We start from the raw sequence: 22900 nt of genomic DNA on the forward strand, positions 1-22900 counted from the left end.
GGCTAGCTAGGGGCGACTGGCCTCCCCCCGGCGGTGGCCGTGGGTCTGCAGACCAAGATAGGGACCCCACCCCAAGCCTCCTGTTCCCTGTCCTCGACCCATGGGATGCAGGAGGGCGGCTACGGTGAGAGACCCCTCCCCAAGTCCTTTATTCTAAGCCTCGATCGGGTCTAGGTTCCAGGGCTGCTAAAATGGGGGCGCTAGCCCCTCTCCATCCAGGAAGACCCAGGCTGAACCGCCTCTCAATTCCCCTCTTCTGAGCTCTGACTTACAGGCCTCAGGGGACGAGATGAGGGACCCCCTTCCCATTTTCTCCAGTGTGAACCCCAATCCAGGCCTCATTGGCCTGAGGAGCTAGAAGTCCCTTGACCCCTCCTCTAAACGGTCCCACCCTAGCCCCGCCACTCAGGGAGTGGGTTTCACTCCCATCCCCTGCAGAGACCTCAAGCTTGGGATTCTGGAGAAGGGGCAGCGGCAGGGTCCCCTGCCGGCAAGGATGGTCCATCCGGGTCTGGAAGGGCCTGGTTCGTGGACTTAGGGGTGTCCCTGTCACAATGGGGGAGAGCCTGAGCATCTGTTCTCAGGGGATTAAAATAAATTGAGGTAAATTAGGCTCTTGCTGGAGGCGGGCAGGGAGTGGGGTGTGGAGAAGGGCTGGAGGGGGGTGGGCGGCCCCTCCATCTGCCTCGGATCCCATTCTAGGAGTCGCCCTAGCACCAGCCGCAGTAGGGACCAGAAGGAGGCTTAAGGCAGTCCTGCCTCACAGGTGACCTTGGGCAGATGACAGGATCTCTCTAAGCCTCAGTTTCCTCTCTTGAAAATTAGGGGTGGGGCTTCAGACCCTGCCTTCTACAGATTTTTAACTCCCCACCCCTACCTTTTGTGGGGCGTGACTTTATTTATTTATGCTTAAAATGTGGGTAGTTCAGGGCCAGAGAGCATTGGGTTTGGAGACCCCCTGCCTTGTGTCTTGCTGGCCTCGAAGCCTTAGTTTACTGCTCTGCAAAATGGGTTAATGGTCACACCCTGGCATTGCGGGTATGGTCCGGAGAGAACAGGGGAGAAGAGAGGGGGTGCCCTGCCAGACAGTAAAACATTGAACAATGCTGCAGTCGTTGGGACGGGGCCCCTGCACCCTGGTTACACCAGTGGGGCCACCTGGGTCACACCCTGACCCACATACCATCACCCACGCCAGGGGTAAGCCAGCTTCTGCTGGACAGGAGAAGGCGGGAGGTGCCAGGCCAGCCCTATTCCCTGTGCATACAGAGGGGTGAACACAGGGTTAGAATCCAGGGGTCCTTGCCCCCCTGTATCTTGATTTGTTCTTCTGTGAAGTGGGCTGGTTCCCTCTGGGAAGATCAAAAGAGCTTGTGGGATGTGGGAAACAATGTCAATGCATATGTGATCATTATAATATTAATGACAATATCTGTGGTCATTAGATGAGGTCACAGCTGACAGTGTGGGGGGAGGAGAGAGGTAAGTAGCCAAAAGGGTGTTGCCTGTTGTGTCTCCAGTGCCTGGCAGAGTCAAGTACACAGTTGGTGCTCAATAGGTATCTGCAAGAGGTGAAAAACTATAGTATATGCTCAGATGCTGTTCTGGAGCTCTGGTAGTGTAGTGCCTAAGGGACTTGACTACTAATCAGAAGGCTGGCGGTTCAAACCCACCAGCCACTCCTCAGAAAGAAGATGGGACAATCTACTTCCATAGAGATACTACCTCGGAAACCCAAGAAGGGGTCGCTATGAGTCGGTCTGACTCCACGGCACATAACAACAACAGATGCTGTTCAGCTGATGGCTGTTGCTGTGATACCAGGGTCAGGTGCCTCAGTTTCCCCATTGGATGATGGGCAAGATGAGAAAATTGCAGCACCATCATCAACGTCAAGCCAGATTGTGTACATGGTCCCAGCTCGGGTGGCTGGCTTGAAAGGTTAGAAAAATATTGCCAGTCACTGGAAAGAACAGGAAGGAACCCACAGCCCCCCCAAAACTGGCCCTACTGTGTGCTAACTCAAGACCAGGGAGAGGCAAGACCTCAGATCCCCCTTTGTAGAACCCCGGAGGCCCAGAGAGGTCGGGATGGGTCAAGGTCACCTGGGGAGGGTTCAGTGGCTCCAGATACCCGGCCAGCGCCCCTCCCTCACCTCCCCAGGCCTGTGAAAGTCTTAATGTGGCCTTGGGTTTGAGTTCCAGCTCTGCCACTCAGTGGCTATACCCGTTTGGGCCTCAGTTTCCCCTTCTGTGCAGTGGGCGGGCATAATTAGCTCCCCTGGGGAAGGCTACATGGAGAATCCCAAGTCTGGGGTTGGTGCTTGATTTGCGAGTGTTATTATTTTGGTTCATGGTAGAACTCTTCCATGTGGAAGCACTGGGCTAGACTCCCAGCCAGTACATCTCAGTTGCAGCCACCAGCCCTCTGTCAGTGCAGGCTTGCATGTTGCTGTGATGCTGAACAGGGGTGCTTCTAGACTAAGAGTAGGAAGAAAGGCCTGGCAATCAACTTTCAAAAATCAGTCATGAAAACTCTGAATCATGATGATCCCGTTCACAGCCAGTCACGGGGATGGTGCAGGACTGGGCCGCCCTTCGTTCTGTCATGTGTGCGTTGGGTTGCCATGAGTCGGGGCCTACTTGACAGCAGCTAATACCGGTGGATATTATTATTATTGGTTGTCATTATTATTGTTCAGTAACAATAGCCCCATGGAGCCCTGGTGATGCAGTGGTTAAAGAAGATATGACAGTCTGCTTCTGTAAAGATTGACAGCCTTGGAGAGCCCACGTGGCAGTTCTGCTCTGTCCTTCAGGGTCACTATGAGTCGAAATCCACTCAGTGGCAATGGGTTTGGTTTTTTTGGTTAATGATGGCCCCTAGCTGGGGGCCCCAGGTTCAGGGGCCTCAGTTTACCCACCCATGGCCCCTGAGATTCCAGGCATGTCTCTGGGCACCCTTCACGGGACAGGTACAGTGGCTGTTGGAGGGTGGGTGGGGCGATACAAGCTTCCTGTCCCCCTACGCACACGCACGCGGACCTATGCTTGGTGCTGACGGAAGTAGCAGTGGCTGCGTGGCCTCCCCTGGTACCTGCTCTGTTGGGAGAGGGGCCCTAGCCCCTCTTATTACCCCATCTGGTGAGTTCGAGTCCTGGCCAGGAGGTTGCCGTTGCCCCTCCTTGTTCCCCTCAAGGACAGGAAGGAGCCCTTCCGCATGCCCTGAGTTTCAGCGAGAAGTAGCAGGTGTCACTTCCTGGGCTGGGCCACCCTTCACTCTACTCTTCTGCTCCGTGTTATTGCTCCAAGTGGTGAGGCTGGTGGGAGGGGGCAGGACAGGGGATATTGAAACCCTGAGCCGCACATGGTGCTTTCAAGCAGATGTTTTTTGCCAGATAGGCTGAGGTCATGATCACAGTGACCCTGACCCTGGGCCAGAAACAGGGGGCTTTTCTGTGCCTCAGTTTCTGTGTCTGGAAAGTTGAGGCTGAGTCCCTTGATTGGTTGTGAAGGTTTGGTGAGCTGTGGCACTCCGTGTGTGTGAGTGTGTGTGTGTGTGTGTGTGTGAGGTGGAGGGTAGAACAATTCATTCAGAGCTGTGAAAAAAAGTAGTGACATGCTTGGTGTCTGGGGAACTTGGGCCCAGGGTCCCTGGGACCCTCTAGAACAGCACTGTCTGAATCTGTGCTGTCCGCCAGCCAGCCCTGTGGGGCTTTGGAGCACCTGCTGTCACAGCTGAGGGACTGGGTATAATTGTGTTTAAATTTATTTAGCTTAAAATTAAGTAGCCACATGTGGCTAGTGGTTCCTGTATCAGTCAGCACAGCTCTGAGGGATTTAGAGATACTTGGGGTTCGGGCCACAGCCAGATGGTAAGAAATGAAACAAATTTAGGGCTTCTCTCACTTGGGATGTCAGCCAAACATCTCCCCTCAGACTGGGTTTCTTAGGGCATCCCACCAGGGGCTGAAGTTTCTCAGGGACTCCAGGATTGCTCAGCACAGAGTGGCAGTTGAGAGCATTTGTGGAATCAAAGAATTAATTTTTTGCTGGGTGAACTCCTATTCATCCTTTAAAACCCCAACTCACATGACCCCTCCTTCAGTCTAGGCTCCACCAGTCCTTGTCTGTTATGCAGCCTGGTCCTGACTTCATGGGACTGGGAGTGTCAGTGTCTGGCTTAGTTTCCTAGACTGAAGGCATCTTGGGGGCCAGGCCCAGGGCAAGATTGTCTCAGGGGCCCTGACATTGCACACAGTGGAGCCTGGATGAATCACAGAAGCCTAAGGACTGGGAGTTGGGTGATGATGGGTTAAATGAAACTCATTTTCAAGATTAGGTAAACTGAGACTCATCAAGAGGCAGCCTTGCCTGAGGTCCTGCCTGTTCCGCCATCCTCCACATCCTGTGGTCACCATTCCTGTTCCTGCTGCCATTGCACCTCCTGAGCTCCCAGCTGCTGCCGTGCTGCCCGCGGAGTCATGAATTATGGATGAGGCCTGCGGGCTCCGGTGACAAGCCTAGCCTTGCTAATGTGCCACGGACACTGCGTGTCCCTTCCCCACTGGGGAGCCCAGCCCAGTCCCCTCTGAAGGGAGGCCTAGGGTCCCCCAGGAGGACCCCTTCTAGCCAGCCCCTCTTGTTTTGCAGATGGGGAAATTGAGGCACAGAGCTGGCCAGTGACTCGGCTACCAGGTAAACACTGGGGGGACTGATGCCAGCTGGGTCACCGTGGTGAGGGGTGAGCTCCCCATCTAGGGTTGTACACAAGAGGCAGGATATGGTAGAGGGACTCGGAAGACCCCCAAGGGACCCTTGGGGACATTCCAGGGACCCCAACCCCTACATGGGAGTCACAGCCCTCAGCATCCATCTCTCACCAGACCATTTTCCTGCAGGAGCTGCCCAGCGTGGAGCTGAGTGTGGGTCTGGACTCGGCCGGTCCAGGGTGCGAATCCACTGTCACCTCCTGGCTGTGTGACCTTGGCAAGTGGTTTTACCTCTAGGGGCCTCAGTTTTGCTATCTGTGAAATGGCCCAGAGCTTCTTTGTCTAGGCTGGGGCTCATTCCTCCACTTGTAAACTCTTGCTCTTGCGTTAAAATCCCCAACTTCCATGCCTCTTCCTCTAGTCTGGGCTCCCCTAGTCCTTATCCCTGTATCCAGTCCCAGCCTGACCCCACAGGTCTGGGAGTGTCTAGGTCTAGGTCTGTCCCCCTAGGATGAAGCTACTCTGGAATCATCTCAGGGGCCCTGGAATGCTCCCAGCCTTAGGGCTTTCAGTTCCTCTTCCACCTTCCCTCTCCCTCCTCCACAGGGAGGATGGTTGGAGTTTCCCCTCTTCAGACCCACACTGGCTGTGACTCTGCAGCTCAAATTTGCCTCTCTCTTCAGACAAACACTGGTCGGGGCCTGTGGGGGTCTCCACAGCGGCCATCAGGATGTCGTATTTTGGGGAGCACTTTTGGGTAAGTAAGACTTACTCTTATTTTGGTGAGGGCTCCTGGGAGGACTGTGGGGCTTTTATGAAGGTGGGGCGACCCAACACCCCATAGAGAGAGCCAAATGCAGGTAGAGGGTCTACAGGGGGGTAGGAGTTGAAGTAGGGAGAATCATACTGTGAATCTGCACCACCAGCCCTCAGTGGGTGACCTTGGACAGGTCACATCTTGAACTACAGGAACACCAAGGTCCAGTAAGAAAGTATAGAGTCTGGATTTGAACCCAGGGCTAGGACTCCAGTCCCAGCCCCAGGATCCAAGGATAATCTGGCCGGGGAATTTCCACATCCTTCTCACACTGGAGAGTTGGGGAGTTTTCTTGCTTTTGGCCCCTTATAGCCCCCTCGACTCTCTGCCTTCTGGACTGAGGAGGGCAAGCTGTGAACTGATGGGGGAGGTAGGTCACATGGGCTTATTTTCATTCATTCATTCATTCACTCTTTGCCACCCTGGGAGATACTGGGGCATTTGAGAGGCTCTGTCTGATCCCAGCCCTGCCCCCAGGACAGGCACCCCCAGCCCTGTGGGGTCTGCCTTGGGGATATGCAGAGAAGCCAGGATCAGAGCTTGTTTGCAGTAGGATTTGAATATGATTTGAAGGCTGAGAGATTTTCCAGGATGGGAGAAAGGCATTCCAGTCCAGAGGAACAGCTGGGCAAGAGCCCAGAGGTGTGGCACTGGTGGCAACTTCGGGGAACAGGGACTGCTCCTGCAGGGCCAGGCAATAGGGAGCCACAGAGGGTTTGTGAGCAGGGGAGGGCCCAGGAGTTGGGGAGGGGCTTGGGCAGAAGCCCCCTCCCCTCCACAGTTGCAGGCCCAGAGCTTGCAGAGAGGAAGCCTGTTGCTAGGTGACTGGTTGCCCCTGACAACAAGCCTGCTTGCTCACTCCCTCCCCTTCTCCCTCCCCAGCTGGGGTCCTTTTACTGGCTCTGGCTTTCTTAAAGGAGCCTCACCTCCTTGTTACCTTAGCCCCCTTCTCCAAGAGCGAGACTCCTCCAGATTTGCCTTTGAATGTCTGTGTGACCCCGGGGATGGGCTGCCCCTCTCTGAGCCCCTGTTTCCACCTCTGTGTAAGGAGGTTGACCATTTGGGAATCAGTCCTCGCCCACGTTTTGGAACCCTGGCAGCGGCGCCTACATTTATTTTAAATTTCTTTTAATTGCACAAGACATGTGAGCTCACTGCAGGAAATTCAAATCAGCAAAAAGAGAAGAGAAGCCACCCCTATACCTCCCCCCTAAAGACAGCCACAGGCTGAATGGTTAAGAGCTTTGGGTTCAGGGTTTGGATTTGAATTCAGACTCCGCTGGGAGCCCTTGAACGTTGCCTGTTTGGCTTTGCCTTCCAGAGACAAGTTTCCTCATCTGGTAAAGGGGCTTGAAATGCCTAACTCAGGGAGAGCACTAGGGACACTGTCTTTGTCAGTTCTTTGAATCCATCGTTTATGATACCCCATGCATGCTAGCTCTGTACTGGGAGCTGCTGGGCCCTAGCCAGCCCCAGGGAGGTCTCAGTCAGGGGAGATCAAGCTGGACAGAGATGCCCCAGCCCCATGGGCCCAAGACAGGGTCCCAGGCATTGATGGTACTGGGGAGCCATGGTGAAAGTGTGAGCTGCAGAGGAATATGCTCAAGCTGTATTTCAAAGATCCTGCTGGGGCTGGTATGGAGGGCAAGCTGGTATCCGGAGGTTCTTGGGAGGAGACACAGGCCCGAGCCAGCCACTCCTAGGACCCCCAGCTGCCATCCCAGCCAGAGGGAGGCAGGCGCCACTGGGGGCTTTGCCAAGCCTGGGAAACGGGCCAGTGGTTGGCTCTGAGTCAGTCCCAGATGCTGGCCTGGGCAGTGGTGCCTGGCACGGCCTCACCCAAGGATCCCCCAGATGAGTGGGCAGGCAGGGGCTGCTAGGGCTGTTTAGGGAGCCCTCACCATCGTCCCCAGAGGTCCAGCACTTGGCCATCCTCATCTCACTAAGACCCTTGGGAGGTGGGTGCTGTCAGCATCTCCATTTGCTCAACGAGGAGACTGAGACCCAGAGAGGTGACGTCACTGGCCCAAAGTGACCCAGTGACTCAAAGGGGGATTTGACATTTGAAACTTGAAAGCGTAACTCCAGACACAGGAAGAGAGAACATGCATTTTTTGATGAGCTAGGGGAAGAAACTGTGAGAGCTTGGGAGTCATGGGGTCATGAGAGTCTAGGAGGGTCAAGGAAAATTCCTGGAGGAGATGAGCTTGCAGCGACCCCTGAGGGTTAGAAAGATTTGGATGGGCAGAAGTTGCCCAGGCAGAGGCATGGTACCTGGATGATACATATATCTTTGCACTCCTTGCTGTTTTGCTGGCTAGACCTGGAGGAAGCTGGGAGATGAGGTTGGATAGGCAATTCCAGGCTAAGGAGTTAGGACTTCAGTTGGTGGGCAGTAGGGAGCCATTGATGATTGTAGAATGAGGGGTGGTGCCTGAGAGATTGGAGCTTGAGGCTGTTCTAGATCTGCCCCAGTCTGAGCCTCAGTGTCCCCATTTATGCAGTGAGAGGGATCATCTGGTAGCAGCTTCTGGCTTTTAACCTTCAAGCTCCCAGATAACTAGGAGGGTGAACTCCACAGGTTGGAGGAGGGTGGAAGAAAGCATCACTTACGGGGGGCCTGCTAAGTGCTGAGTGCTTTATGCCCATCACTGTTGCCAAAGGGACGGCTTTAGTGATTAGTGCTTGGAGTGAAACATCCTCAGATCCTTCCGGGAGCCTCCTTTTCCCGTCCTGATGATAAGGCCCCGTTGTGTGAAAGTCTCTCTGCTTCCCTAGGGCTCTGGCTCATTTTCCTTTTTCTTCTTGTCATTCTCATAAAAATATCTATAACACAGCATTTGCCACTTAATATTTTTATGGGTGCAGTTTAGTGACATCAGTTAATCACATTCATCATGTTGTGTAACCATCACCTATAATTGTTGCCGAATTCACTACACCATTAACAGAGGCCTACTGCTTCCTAAACCGTGATTCCCCTTCCCCTGCCTTCACCTCCCTGGTAACCACTAATCAACTGTGGTCTCTATAACCAAAAGAACCAAACGCACTGCCATAGAGTCGGATCCGACTCCTAGCAACCCCTCCTTGGGTTTCCGAGGCGGTATCACTACAGAAGTAAATTGCCCAACCTTCCTTCTTCAGAAGAGTGCCTGGTGGATTTGAACCGCCAGCCTTCTGGTTAGCAGTCAAATGGCTTCTAATCCAGCCATTTCATAGAAGTGAGATCATACAGTGCTGTTCTCTTGTGACTGACTTCACTCGGCGTGATGTTTTCCAGGCTCATCTGTGTTGTGCATGTCTCAGGACTTCATTCCTCTTTATGACTGAGTAGTATTCCATTGTGTGGATGGACCACATTGTGTTTGCCCATCACCTGTTGATGGACATTTGTTTTTTTTCCATCTTTTGGCTCTCGTGAAAGGCGCTGCAGTGAATGTTGGTGCACAGGTTTCTGATTGGGTTCCTGCCTGCACTTCTGGTGTGTAGCTAGGATTGGGATTGCTGTCAAATGGTAATTCTATGTTCAGTGTTTTGAAGAACCACCAAACTGTTTTCCACAGTGGCTGTACCATCTTACATTCCTACCAGCAATGGATGAGGGGTCCAGTTTCTCCGCAACCTCACCAACACCTGTTGTTTTCCGTCTTTATTATTATCATTACTTTTACCATTGACATTCTAATGGGGGTGAGATGGTATCTCATTGTGGTCTTGATTGGCATCATCTCCCTTTCTAACGAATGGCTCAGGGCTCAGACATGACATCTTGCACAGGTGACAGGATCTGGCTGAATTGAAACATAACTGGTGCCTTATTTTTCACGGCTGCTCTCATTATGGCAGAGTCTTGGTTTTCCATTTAGAATAATGGCAAGAGTTGCCCCCTGAAGTAAATGTATTTGGGAAAGAAACATAAGTGAATTTAAAGCAACATGTTAAATAAATAATACCCTGTATTTGCAAAACAGGGGTCACCTTTGGGTGTTTGGGGATCATCTTAGTACCTAGTGCTGCTGTCACTAACACAAATACAACTGGGTCGCTTTAAAGAACAGAAGTTTATTTTCTCACAGTTCTGGAGGTGGAAAGTCCAAATTAAGGTCTTTCCCATGTTGATTTCTTGTCAGCAGGCCCAGGCATTTCTTGGTTTGAGATGATCTTTACATGGTATCTTCTCCCATGTGTGTGTCCTGAGTCTATTCTAGAGGTTTTTTTTTTTTTTTTTTTTTTTTTTAATAATTCAGAAGATTTAGAATCCTACCTATACTGGTATAACCTCATCAGCCTAACAAGAGAAAAACTGTATTTCCAAATAGGATCCCATTCACAGGCACAAGGACTGGGAATTCACCTCATTTTGTGGGGACACAATGCAGTCTGTAACAGAGACTTTGATGTGGATCATCCTGGTGTCTACTTTATCTCTGTATGATGGGTAGATGGGTCCCTACCCCAAGAGCCACCAAAGGTTCAGAGAGGGACAGTGACTTACCTAGGTCACACATCACAGCCATGGCCTCCCCCACTGTAGCAAGCCCGGGAACTGGGAGGAAAGGGGTACAGTTCCCACCAGCACTAGAAAGTAACCGCAGAAGAATTCATTTCTTCATTCAGCAGACTTAAATGCCCATTCGGTGCCTGACCCCTGCTGGGCAATATTGGGGACCAAGAGACAGTGAAGACCTGCACCCTGCTTTGGATTCTCACAGGGGGAGTTTCCATGTTGATGAGAACAAAAAAAACAAAACAACAACAAAAAAACATAGTGACTTACACAACACGGGTTGTACTGGCTCACAAAATTGACATGTTGTGGCATGTGACTTCCAGGGTTAATTTGCTCCAGCAGCTCAACTCTGAACACTTTAAAAAGAAAATCAGACTTTCTTGGGTTTAGCTTCTTTTCAAGGTTCATGGTTTCCACTTGGCTTCCACTGTCTCCTGTGACCACACTAATTGCTCATTTGTGAAAAGGCACATAAACAGATAAACAGGAGAGACTGATGGAGAGACACAGAGAAATATAGAGATACACAGAGAAATATGGAGACGCAAAGAGATAAGGAGCAAGTGAGAATGGGTTTTTGTATCTCTCAACTACGGTGCAAAAATCCCAGGCTTCCCTCTGATTGAACCAATTTAAGGCACATGAACCAATCACTCTGAGAAGAGGGAAATGCCACATGTTGATTGGGTCAAGCCTGAACCAATCCCTAAAGTCAAGGTGATAAGCTTCTGCTGTTTGATTCCTCTGTCAGTGACCCTGTTGCTAGGCAACCCCAACGTCCTCTCCATACCCTTCCTCAGTATCCTCCTCCATCCTCTGCAGGGCGAGAAAAACCATGGCTTTGAGGTTCTGTACCACAGCGTGAAGCAGGGGCCCATCTCTACCAAAGAGCTGGCGGACTTCATCCGGGAGAGGTGAGACTTCACGCCCCGCCCACCCCATGGCCACACCCACAGTTCATGGGCCATGCTCACTCACACCGCTCCACCCCAACCACACCCACAAACCAGACTGCCCAGCTACGCCCACTCATTGCCCTGTCCACACACCAGCCCCACCTATCCCCGTTCTGGTTCCACTCAGGCAGTCAAACCCACTCCATGGCCTTGCCCATAAACCAGTTCCTCCAATCCCATGTTAGGCCCACCCAGACAGCTACTTCCACCCATCGTCGTCACACCCTGGTCATGCCTGCCTGTCCTCTGCCAGGTTTATAACCTTTCCTGCTGGAAAGAAATCCATAGGTAATATATAACCTGCTTCTTGTTGTTGTTATGTGCGGTGGAGTCGGACCCGACTCATAGCGACCCCTCCTTGGGTTTCCGAGGCAGTATCACTGCAGAAGTAGATTGCCCCATCTTCCTTCCGAGGATGGCTGGTGGGTTTGAACCGCCAGCCTTCTGGTTAGCAGTCCAGTGCCTTAGGCACTATGCTACCAGAGCTCCTATATAACCTGCTAACATGGGGAATTAAAAAAAAAAAAAAAAACCACAACCCTGACTATGATAAAGGAAAACACATGTATGATGAAAAATCCACATTTCAGCACGTGAAGTGACTCAGATGCCTTATTCCAGAAAACACAATAAAATAGTGGCAAAAGCAGCCTCTGTTCCCCGTACCCACAGTAGCTGACTGCCTGGTAAATATCCCATGTCTATTAAATCTGCGGGAGTTCCTGGGTGTTGCAAACAGACGATGCTCTTGGCTGCTGACCAGAAGGTTGGAGGTTTGAATCTACCCAGAGGCACCTCAGAAGAAAGCCTAGGCTAATATCAAAAGACAAAAAACCAAACTTACTGCCCTGGAGTGGGTCCCGACTCATCGCCATCCCTCCTTGGGTTTCTGAGGTGGTATCTCTACAGAAGTAGATTACCCAATTTTCCTTCTGAGAAGTGGCCGATGGGTTTTAACTGCCAGCCTTCTGGTTAGCAGTCAAGTGCCTTAGCACTGAAAAACCAATGGAGTGGCTCTACTCTGACACACGTGGGACTGCTGGGAGTCGGAACAGATTCGATGGTAACTGGTTGGGGACGAAATCCTGCAGGAGTCCCTAGATTGGTGGAATGCTCAACGCACTCAGCTACTAACCAAAATGTTAGAGGTCTGAGCCCACCCCAAGGTGCCGCCAAAAGACCAGCCATTGCAAACGTACGGAGCACAGTTCTACTCTGAGACACATGGGGTCGCCGTGAGCTAGAGTCAACTCGAGGGCAACTGTTTTTCCTTTGTCCGTTGAAGGAGGAAAAGGAAATATGAACTTGCCTCCTTTAATTAAATAAGACAGACTATACGAAACACCATATACTGTATGCTCAGGAAAAAGGCAGCTGGTGCTGCTGCTGCTACTTCTGTTGTTAATAAGATGTATTATGGGGGGAGGGGCGGCACACTTCCATGAACTGTCAAAAAGTCCTCCCCCCTGCAAGGAGCTGCACCACCCTTGGTCAGATAGATCCCCTCCTTGTGTTTGAGTTGGGGAAACTGAGGCTGGGGACTGGTACCTCTCCCCAGAGTGCCCAGAACCTTCCCCATCCTTTTCCCTGTCCTCCCACCCAGGGCCACCATTGAGGAGACCTACTCTAAGGCAATGGCGAAACTCTCCAAGCTGGCCAGCAATGGGACCCCCATGGGGTACGTATGCTGTGGGTGGGGTGGGACTCATCAAGGTGGCCATGGGTCTGCGTGCATTGGGCACCTCCTGGGATGTGGACATCTCTCCACACTGTGAACATGGGGACAGAGGTGTCCCCCCCACTGGCTGATGGGGTCGTTGCAAATAGGAATTTATGTCCTGCATTCTTTCAGTAGCTCATTCATTCATTCATTCCACAAATATATACTGACACCTATTGTGTGTCAGGAGTCCCTGAGTGGCACAAATAGTTAAGCATTCAACTTCTAACTTGGTGGCTTGAACCCACTGAGGGGCAACGAAGAAGAAAGGCCTGGCAGTCTGCTTCCAAAAGGTCATACCCTTAAGAACCCTAAGAAATAGTTCCGCTTCACACATGGGGTCACCGGGAGTCGGAATTGACTTGATGGAAATGGGTTTAGTGTGTGCCAGGTATCAGTCTACGTACTGGGGGCCTGGCAGCAGCCACGACAGAAAAAACCCTCACCCACTTCCATGCTGTGTCCATCTGGGGTGTCTGAGGAGACAGATGTTAGACATTAATGCAAGCTAAGTCCTGTCTCGGCATCCCAGGGGACGAGGGAATGAACAGCGTGGTGTGATGGAGCAGAGGGGCTGGTGCTGGTCTCGGGTGGACCTGGCTCCCATGAGCTTAGACCTACATCTGAGAAGGAGCTGGCTGGGGGAGTGTCTGGTGGAACAGAGACCCTGGCGCACAGCCCAGCCTGTGAAAAGCCCCTGGGACAGCAAAGTACTTGGTTTGTTCAAGGAAGATCCAGGAGGCTGGTGAGGCTGCAGGGCCCAGGAAGGGGGAGGAAGGTCCTGTTGGCATTTTGTAGCTGCTCTGAGACAGATGTTTTCTTGGCGAAGGGAGTGGAGGGGCAGGGAGGGAAGACGGGGAGCCTGGAGGCACGTTCTGCTGAGGTTTGGAAGACCCAGCTGACTCTATCTGGGGACAGGACATGAGCTCTGTGAACAACTGAGTCAGCCCCTACTCCCCAGCACGAACATCACGTGGGTCCTGGAGCCCCGAGGTGACATTGCACCGGGGGCCTCAGGGCCTGTGGCAAGTTATGGAGCCCCTCATGCCTCACTTTCCCCATGTCACAGGCCTGCCTCCTGTCATTGTGGTAGGGACTCAGTGACTTTATACGTGGCCTTAATAGCAGGGCCCGGTACCTAGGAGGTGCCTGGGCGGATGCGTGGGATACCTAGGCAGAGGGTCGCCCCCTGAGCCCTGGGTGTGACCCCTCCCACCCCCAGGACCTTCGCCCCGCTCTGGGAAGTTTTTCGCGTCTCCTCAGACAAGCTTGCACTCTGCCACCTGGAGTTGACAAGGAAGTTGCAGGACCTCATCAAAGATGTGCTGCGTTACGGAGAGGAGCAGCTCAAGACCCACAAGAAGGTGCGGGGAGGGTGGGGGGAAGGAGGAGGGTGAGAAAGGGGGACACCAGCAGCTGAGAATTCTAGGGGCTTTGAACTTCCAGCCCCTGGTATATGCACCTGTGAATTCTGTGAATCATGGACCATCGATCCCAGAATCTTGGCCCTGAGCATCGCAGAATTTCAGACCCTTAAATTCTAGACCAGGGATTTGGCAAACTATAGCCCTGTCAAATCTGGCCTGCCGTCTGTTTCTGTGAGGGCTTGCAAGCTCAAAATGGACTTGACATTTTTAAGTGGTTGAGGGGAAAAATCCAAAGAAGAACACCTTGAGACACCTGAAAATTAGACGACATTCTAATTTCAGGTTTTATAAATAAAGTTTTATTGGCACATAGCCACACTCATATGTACATATCATCTATGGCTGCTTTTGCTCTGCAACACAGAGTCCAGCCATTGCAATGGAGATTGTATGACCCACAAAGCCAAAAATTTGCCTGTCTGGCCCTTTACAGAAAATGTACTGGCCCCTGATCTACACCATTGGAGGCTTCTTCTGAACAGAATGGCTGACTATTCAAGCCTTAGACTTTGTGTTGTTGGTTGCTGTGGAGTGGATGCCGACTCACAGCAGCTGGATAGGACTGAGTAGAACTGCCCCATAGGGTTTTCTAGGCTGTATATCTTTATGGGAGGCAATTGCCAGGTCTTTTCTTCCGTGGAACAGCTGGTTGTTAGCAGCTGAGAGCTCCAGGGCTCCTCTTAGGATTCCAAAATATTCAAATCTTATTCTAGCATCATAGATGCTTTGCATTTATAGTCTGGAAATCGGCAGTCATTAACAAAGGGGTAGGGAAGTCCCTGGCTGGTACAAATGGTTGATGTGCTTGGCTGCTGACAAGCAGGTTGGAGAATTAAGTTCATCTAGAGGCGCCTCGGAAGAAAGACCTGGTGATCTGCTTCCGAAAAAGTCAGCCATGAGTGGGAGGGGGGATGTGAAGTTGTGGGGAGGGGCATGAGGAAGCTTGCTTGCTTTCTTTTAATTTTTATTGTGATTTGGGTGAAAGTTTACAAAGCCAATTTGTTTTCCATACAGTACTTCATACACATTTTGTTTCATGACATTGACTGCCGTCCCCCATAATGTAACAGCTGTCTTAGGAGTAAGCTTTCTATAGGCTGATAGAAAACAATTTGGGGATGGGTTATTAAGTTGCAAAGACAATGAGTAAAACAGGATGGGCTTCCACCATATGCAATTCAAAAAAGAGAGAGATAAAAGAGCAAACACATTTGTTTGTCTGAGTGCTGGTTATTTCTAGAGAAGAGACAGCAGTAATGAGAGGGGCTCCCAGGCAGAGGCCTGAGAAGTGGGAGAAGGAGGTGAGGGAGTAAATAGGGTCGTGATGATGGCAGCTAGGTCCAGAGTGAAAGGGAGGAGGCTCAGGGCTCTGAGGGCACTGGCACACCTGCGCTGAGAGGCTCTGGGTGAGTTTGAGAGCTGCCGGTGCCTGGTTCCTCCATCTGCCTCCTGATGTTGTAGTGGGTGCCTGAGTCAAAGTCTAGGGTGAACTAGGGAGGGGAGGTCAGGGTGGGGCAGGGCTTTTTCCTGGACTTTCCCCTGAGCACTTTCTGATACTTGAACCTTGTGAAGACATTGCTGATTAAAAGGTTGAAATGTTTCTGAACGTTTACGCTAGGTAGATACACTCCTTGGAGAGATCAATCATGGGACAATAGAAGGGCTGTGTATGCACAGGGAGACAGCTCCGGGGGCAGGAGTGCATGGGGGGGAAGGACACAGAAGAGGTAACTATGGTGAGGAAGTGGGAAGAGAGCTGTTGCATTGTGGGAAACTGCAGTCAATGTAATGAGAGGAGACCAAGTGTATGTGAACTGCTATATGGAAAATGAATTTGCTCTGTAAACTTTCACCCAAATCACAATTTAAAAAAAGTTGAAATTTTTTAAATTGATAAAACACTCAGAAAATGACTTGGTAGACCTGGAATCCCAGGAGTGTTTGGGAAGCTGGAGGTTTCATGGTTGTCACTCGGGGTGCTAAGGCTCGGAGCCCCTGCAGGCAGCCACTTAGAGTGGCAGCAACACCCCTCCCCACCCCCGCCCCCCACGCAGTGCAAAGAGGAGGTGGTGGGCACTCTGGATGCGGTGCAGGTCCTCTCAGGCGTCAACCAGTTGCTGCCCAAGTCTCGGGAGAACTACCTGAACCGCTGCATGGACCAGGAGCGCCTGCGCAGAGAGAGCACCAGCCAGAAGGAGATGGACAAGGTGGGCCTGGGACACGGGTCCCAGCTGTGCCCCGGGAGGGTCCCAGGGATTGATGGGGGTAGGGGGCTGCTGGATGGGAGGTGAAAACACATCACAAAGTGATGGTCATTGGACCTGTGTGTGATCTACCACACCCAGGTGCCCGCCTGCCAGGTGATGGGCCTGTGAGTGTCCCCCTGCCGCCCCTCACCCCTCCCTGTGCCTCCTAGGCAGAGACCAAGACCAAGAAGGCGGCAGAGAGCCTACGGCGCTCGGTGGAGAAGTACAACTCGGCCCGGGCAGACTTCGAGCAGAAGATGCTGGACTCGGCCCTGGTAAGAACCGGGCGTTGGAGCCCTTGAGGTGTTCACATTCCTTGGCCCAGGATGCCGTGGGTCTTGGAATTTCAGAACCTCCTATACCCTCAACTCCCAGGATCCTTAGAGTCCCAGACTCAAAGCCATCAGTTCTAGAATCAGTTAGCTACTGTCTTCATTGTTGTTATTATTATTTCCAAAGCCAAATAATTTTGTGCCTCAGTTTCCCTATCTTTAAAACAGAAATAGTACCTCCTTTATTGGGCACGTATGTGATGATTACATGAGTCGCTTTATGTGATGATTACATGAGTCGCTGTTTATGTGACGTTCTGGCTCTGGTGGTGTAATGCCTAAGGCACTTGACTGCTAACCAGAAGGCGGGTGGTTCAAACCCACCAGCCACGCCTCGGAAGGAAGGTTGGGCAATCCACTTCCGTAGTGATACCACCTCGGAAACCCAAGGAGGGATCGCTGTGAGCCCGCTCCGACTTGAATGCAGTGAGTTTTTTTTTGGTGTTGGCGTCTTAGATGGTACAGGTGGTTAACACACTCAGATGCTGACCGAAGGGCTGGAGGTTCTAGTCCACCCAGAAGTGCTTGGAAGAAAGGCTTGGTGATCTGTCTGCAAAAATTCAGCCATTGACAGCCCCATTGAGCACAGTTCTATTCTCAAACACACGGGGTCACCATCCATCGGAATCGACTCGACAGCTACTGGTTTTCTATGTGAAGTTCTCAGACCAGTACCAAACAAACGAACAACACAACGCACTGCCATCAAGTTGGATCTGACTCATAATGACCCCTCCTTGGGTTTCTGAGGCGGTATCTCTACAGAAGTAGATTGCCCAACCTTCCTTCCGAGGAGTGGCTGGTGGGTTTGAACCACCAGCCTTCTGGTTAGCAGTCAAGTGCCTTAGGCACTACGCCACCAGAGCTCCAGGTGCATAAAAACTGCTCCATGAATCCTCAAAAAGAGAAAACCAATCCCATTGCCATCGAGTCAATTCTGACTCACAGCAACCCCATAGGACAGAGTAGAACTGCCCCATAGGATTTCTAAGGCTGTAATCTTTATGGAAGCAGACTGCTTCATCTTTCTTCTGCAGAGTGGCTGGTGGGTTTGAATTGGTTTGCTGCTGGATGCTTTAACCACTGTGCCAGCAGTGCTTCTTCCATGAATCCTAGCTATTATTATTATTATTTCAGTTACTCCTGATGAGGGCTTTGAACAAGACAAGATGGCATTTCGAAATGGAGGCCTGTCATGGTGGCTGGTAGGCCTGGGTTCTGGTCCAGCCCCCTGCTCCGTGAAACTTGTGCAAAGCTCCTCACCTTTCTGGGTGTCTGTCTACCCAAATGAACAAAAAGCAGTTTGGAATCTTGGAAGGAGTATTCAGAATTTTTTTTCAAGTCACAAGTGATAGACATCTTCATCAAACTGAAAATATTTATAGTTTTGGGACTAAAAAGTTTGTGGTGGGTTCCAGGGCACTGCAGGATCCACAGGTTTGAATGATGATGGCAGAAAGCTGTGCCTCCCTGCTTTGCAGGTGTGTTCTGCTCCATGGGGACTTCACCCCCAGGAAGACGTGCCCTCCTGAGTGTTTGTGTGTGGAGTTGGTGTGTGCAGCCACGTGAAGCAAACTGGCCACCAATAGCTCCAGTTTACTTTCCACTAACTCTTGACTCAAGGAATGAAAATATCTCTTTTTCCATAGCTCCAGCAAATGTCCCAGCATAGTGTTTCATTGGCTTTTCCCCAAGCCAATCACAGGTCAGGGAGTTAAAATGTTCTGATTGGTCAGGCTGGGTCATATGACCTGAGGCCTGCCTCACCTTCCCATTTCCTCCTGCCTTCTTGCCTTAGCGCTTCCAGGCCATGGAGGAGACTCACTTGAGGCATATGAAGGCGCTGCTGGGCTCCTATGCCCACTCGGTGGAGGACACTCACGTGCAGATTGGGCAGGTGAGTTGGGCTGGGAGTGGGGGATGAGGCTGAGGGCTGGGCAGGGGGGCCTTGCCTGGTCACATGCGCCACCTGCCTGGCCCAGGTCCATGAAGAGTTTAAGCAGAACATAGAAAATGTCAGCGTGGAGATGCTGCTCAGGAAGTTTGCAGAGAGCAAAGGCACAGGCCGGGAGAAGCCAGGTGAGTCTGGGGCTCAAAAGGCAGGAGATTGAACCTCCCTGGGTCTCGGTTTTCTCATCAGAAAAATGGGCTCATGATAAGTCCAACTCCACAGCCCACTGAAGAAGAGGATTCAATGCCTGGTCTTATGTTTACATCTTTTAGAACCAGATCCCAGAGGGGGCCTTTAGTGCCAGCCTCAGCTGTTCCGACTTTACCCGGGGGGCCCAAGGGGACTTCTGAACCATTATTGAGCAAAAGGCCAGTTTGAGAAAATGTCCAGATACAGGGTCAGGGAAGAGCTGAGAACAATGGTTTTGGAATCAGACTTGGATTCAAGTCTTTTCTTCCATTCTCTATGACCTTGGACAGGTGTCTTGACCTCTCTGAACCTCAGTTTCCTCCTTTGTAAAGTGAGTATTTTAGTCTCCATCTAATGTTGTTGTGAACTTTCAGTAATTTGATGCAGGTAAAAGGCAAAGTATGTGCCTGGCACATAGTAGGCACTCAATAAGTACTGGCACACAGTAGGCACTCAGTAAGTACTAGCACACAGACTATGTCCCCAAGTTAAATCTGTTGCCAAGGTTTATCCTTTCTCCTTTTCTCTCCCTTTCCCTCTTTCTCAGTCATGGCTCAGCCCACCCACCCTTCCCTGTGTGGGCCACACCCCTGCTCCCACCCTTGTCTTACAATGGCTCAGAACTGTCATGTCCTGTCCTTGTTCACACACCTTCCGTGGTTCCCCATAGCCCTTGGGAGAGAGTCCTAGGTCCTCAGTTTGCACTTGAGACCCAGCTCACTGCACACACTTATCATCCATTGCCCAACCCACCCAAGTTTCAGCCAGAGGTACTAGAAATACTTAGAAGTTACTGGCCTCAGTGATTGGTTTGGGGAAGAGCCAATGAAAATCTGCCTTGAGACTTTTGCTGGAGATACTGAAAAAAAGACGTTTTCATTCACTGAATCAATGAGTTGGTGGGATGTGGCTCAGGTGTCACTCCCTCCAGATCATCCAGCTGGAATTGGAACCAGCTTAGCCCATTGTGCTCATGATGATTACTCAGGCTGGTTCAACATCTTGGCTCTTGTTCTTGAACCTAACTGGCCTTGAGCTTAGGTCCGTGTGCCATGTGTGGCCACGGGTGTATTACTACCCTTCGCAGACCTCAGTCTCTCCCTCTGGTTGTCTTTCTCAATATCCTCTGCCCAGGGCCCTTGGACTTCGAGACATACAGCGCAGCTGCCCTGCAGGAAGGCAAGTACGTCTGGGCCTGGATGCCCAGGCTGGACAGACTGTGGGGATAAGGGAGGTGGATCTGCAGTGGAGAAGAGGCACCTCCCAGGCTCAGCTGACCCTCCCTGTCTGATTCACAGCAATGAAACGTTTGCGCGGAGGCAAAGCTTTTCGCCTTCCAGGACTGAGCCGGCGAGAGCGAGAGCCACGTGGAGCTGGGTGAGGAAGTGCTCTAGCCCTAGCCCTGGTCCAGACTAGCCGAGGATCCTCTCTCCTGCCCAGAAGTCTCCTGCTTAGCCCAGAAGTACCACTGCCCCAGGCTGGCTCAAATTACTGCTGTCCGGGCTAATTTGGAATTCTTCCTTTAGCTAAGGCTAGGTCAGGAGCTATCTGTTGAGGTTGTTTCAGAATTATACTTGGGTAGGCTAGCCCAGACTTCTTCCCTTTGCTGGGGCTAGCTCTGCTATTTCTCCACCAGCAATTATTAATGGGCCAACAAAACCCAAGAGTCTCCTGCCCAAAAAACTCACTGCCATCAAGTTGATTCTGATTTCTTTGGGTTTCTTTCCAAGGCTGTAAGTCTTTATGGGTGCAGACTGCCCAATCTTTCTTCCGTGGAGTTGCTGGTGCATTCGAACCACTGACCTTTTGGTTAGCAGCCAAATGTCTTAACCACTATACCACCAGAGTTTCTTTTCTCCCTGCCCAAACTAGTACCAAATTTTTCCCTATGCCTGTGTTTTCCCAGCCTAGCTCAGAAGTCCCTTGCCTATACTAGCCCAGAATTGCCCCTGACCAACCTAGCCTAGGGAGCTCTGGTGGCGTAGTGCCTAAGGCATTTGATTGCTAACCAGAGGGCTGGCAGTTCAAACCTACCAGCCACTCCTCAGAAGGAAGTTTGGGCAATCTACTTCTGTAGTGATACCGCCTCGGAAACCCAAGGAGGGGTCACTGTGGGGTGGATCTGACTCGATGGCAGTGGGTTTCAGTGGGGTTAGCCTAGCCTGGGATTCCTCCCTTTGCCAAGGCTAGCCTGCACATTCCCTGCCTTCTCAGGCCAGCATTCCAGGATACCCCCTGCTTGAGCCAGTCCCAGATTCAGCCATCCTAGTGAGTCCTAGAATCCCATCTCCTCCAGAACTAGCTTGGGATAATATTGCGGCCCTGGGGCCTCCCCCAGGTGCTGTGTCCGGTGTTGTTGGGGGTTGGGGGAAGGATGAGGTGGACGGAACTAACACTCATATCTCTTTCTCCATCCCCAGAGACTCCGGGGAGCCCGACTCAGGGGTGAGTGCCATGGGAGGGGGCTGTGAGTGGAAGGCATCTGATCTCACCCTTGGGCCCCCACCCCTGGTGCCCACGTTGGAGGCCAGGTGCCTCAGCGCGTGGGGCTAAAGGTGGCAGAGCTTAGGGGCCGGGTTCAAATCTTGCCGTGGCTGCAGACCTGTGGACCATGTGGGAGAGATTGACGGTTCAATCTAGCCTCAGTTTACCCATTGGTCCCACCCCTTTAGGATGGGCAGAGGCACATTCTGTTCCCCAGGAACCTGCGCACACACTAGGGGACTATTGCCTTTGGAATTGTTTTTAAGTCTGAATCAGGGCCTGGAAGTGGGAGAATGGCAGGGGGAGATGGACGGGATGGGATGAGGGAAGGGCTGACCCACTTGTCCTCCCTCCAGACATGTCCAGAGGTGGATGAAGAAGGCTTCACCGTCAGGCCAGATGTGACCCAGAACAATATCCTTCGCTCGCCCCCTGGTGGCGATTATTGGCACTGCAAGGACAAAACTGTCATGCACATGCACGACCCTCTTTGTGTAAGCCCTGGGATGGGCCCTGCTGCAGCCCTCAGTGTTGAGGAGGCAGATCCAGATGCAGACACTTGCCCTGTGGGGGAAAGCTTTTGATAAGAGGGAGCGAAGGAAGCTAGGTTATCCCGGAAGGGAAACCAGGAGGACTTCTTGGAGGAGGGGGCATCGGAGTTGGGATTTAGCAGCTGTATAGATGTTCACCAGTTAAGGGCAGGCATGACTTATGTAAAGGCTTGGATTGTTGTTGTTAGGTGCTGTCGAGTTGATTCCAACTCATAGCCACCCCATGTGCAGCAGAACAGAGCACTGCCTCGTCCTGTGCCAGCCTCATAATTGTTGCCATGTCCAAGCCCCTTGTTGCAGCCACTGTGCCAATCCATCTTGTTGAGGGTCTTACTCTTTTCCACTGACCTTCTGCCTATCTAAGTCTTGGACAGGTGCCAAAACGTGGTGTCAGGATCAAGGGTGGCAAGTGGTGAGAGAGGGAATTGGGCAGGTCCTTGGAGGGAGCATGCTTGGACCTGAGGGCTGACCAGAGAGAGGGCCTGTGTCGGGATCTGCTTGGTGCCTTGACTGCAGTGCACGCACAGCGGAGCCCTCCCGCTTCTCGTCCAGCGACTCAGACTTTGATGACGAGGAGCCCCGAAAGTTCTACGTGCACATCAAGCCTGCCCCTGCCCGGGCCCAGGCCTGCAGCGCTGAGGCAGCCACGGCACAGCTCAGGGCCACCGCGGGCAGCCTCATCCTTCCTCCTGGCCCAGGGGTGAGGTGTGGGAAGGGTGTTTCAGGCAGGGCTGCGGGGCCGGCTGGATGCAGCCATGCCTCATGCCGCCACCTTTGTCCACAGGGCACCATGAAACGCCACTCTCCACGTGAGTAATCTATTAAGGACCCTCTGTTTAGAGAGGAAAAAAAAAACAAAAACTGGAGTGTGGGTCTAGGTTCAGATTCCAGCTCCACTATATGGCTTGGGGGAGCTCTGGTAGCATAGTGCCTAAGGCACTTGACTGCTAACCAGAAGGCTGGCGGTTCAAACCCACCAGCCACTCCTCGGGAGGAGGGTTGG

The 22900-nt window shown here is 51.9% G+C and overlaps 1 protein-coding gene across 1 annotated transcript in view; it reads left to right on the plus strand.

Annotated features, from left to right (window-relative positions):
- The first annotated feature begins 5441 nt into the window (after positions 1–5441).
- Positions 5442–22900, plus strand: part of FCHO1 (FCH and mu domain containing endocytic adaptor 1) — a 27012-nt gene continuing 9553 nt past the window's right edge. The window contains exons 1-14 of the mRNA XM_007945344.2: positions 5442–5468; positions 10864–10955; positions 12601–12675; positions 13940–14081; positions 16199–16351; positions 16561–16665; positions 18521–18619; positions 18705–18801; positions 19997–20041; positions 20161–20239; positions 21283–21307; positions 21703–21760; positions 22419–22597; positions 22682–22706. Coding sequence (XP_007943535.1) covers positions 5442–5468; positions 10864–10955; positions 12601–12675; positions 13940–14081; positions 16199–16351; positions 16561–16665; positions 18521–18619; positions 18705–18801; positions 19997–20041; positions 20161–20239; positions 21283–21307; positions 21703–21760; positions 22419–22597; positions 22682–22706 — 1201 coding nt within the window. The remainder of the gene's footprint in view (positions 5469–10863; positions 10956–12600; positions 12676–13939; positions 14082–16198; positions 16352–16560; positions 16666–18520; positions 18620–18704; positions 18802–19996; positions 20042–20160; positions 20240–21282; positions 21308–21702; positions 21761–22418; positions 22598–22681; positions 22707–22900) is intronic.

Source organism: Orycteropus afer, unplaced genomic scaffold (genome assembly GCF_000298275.1).
Source record: "Orycteropus afer afer isolate SDZICR_OR568_19922 unplaced genomic scaffold, OryAfe1.0 scaffold00136, whole genome shotgun sequence".
NCBI lineage: Eukaryota > Metazoa > Chordata > Mammalia > Tubulidentata > Orycteropodidae > Orycteropus > Orycteropus afer.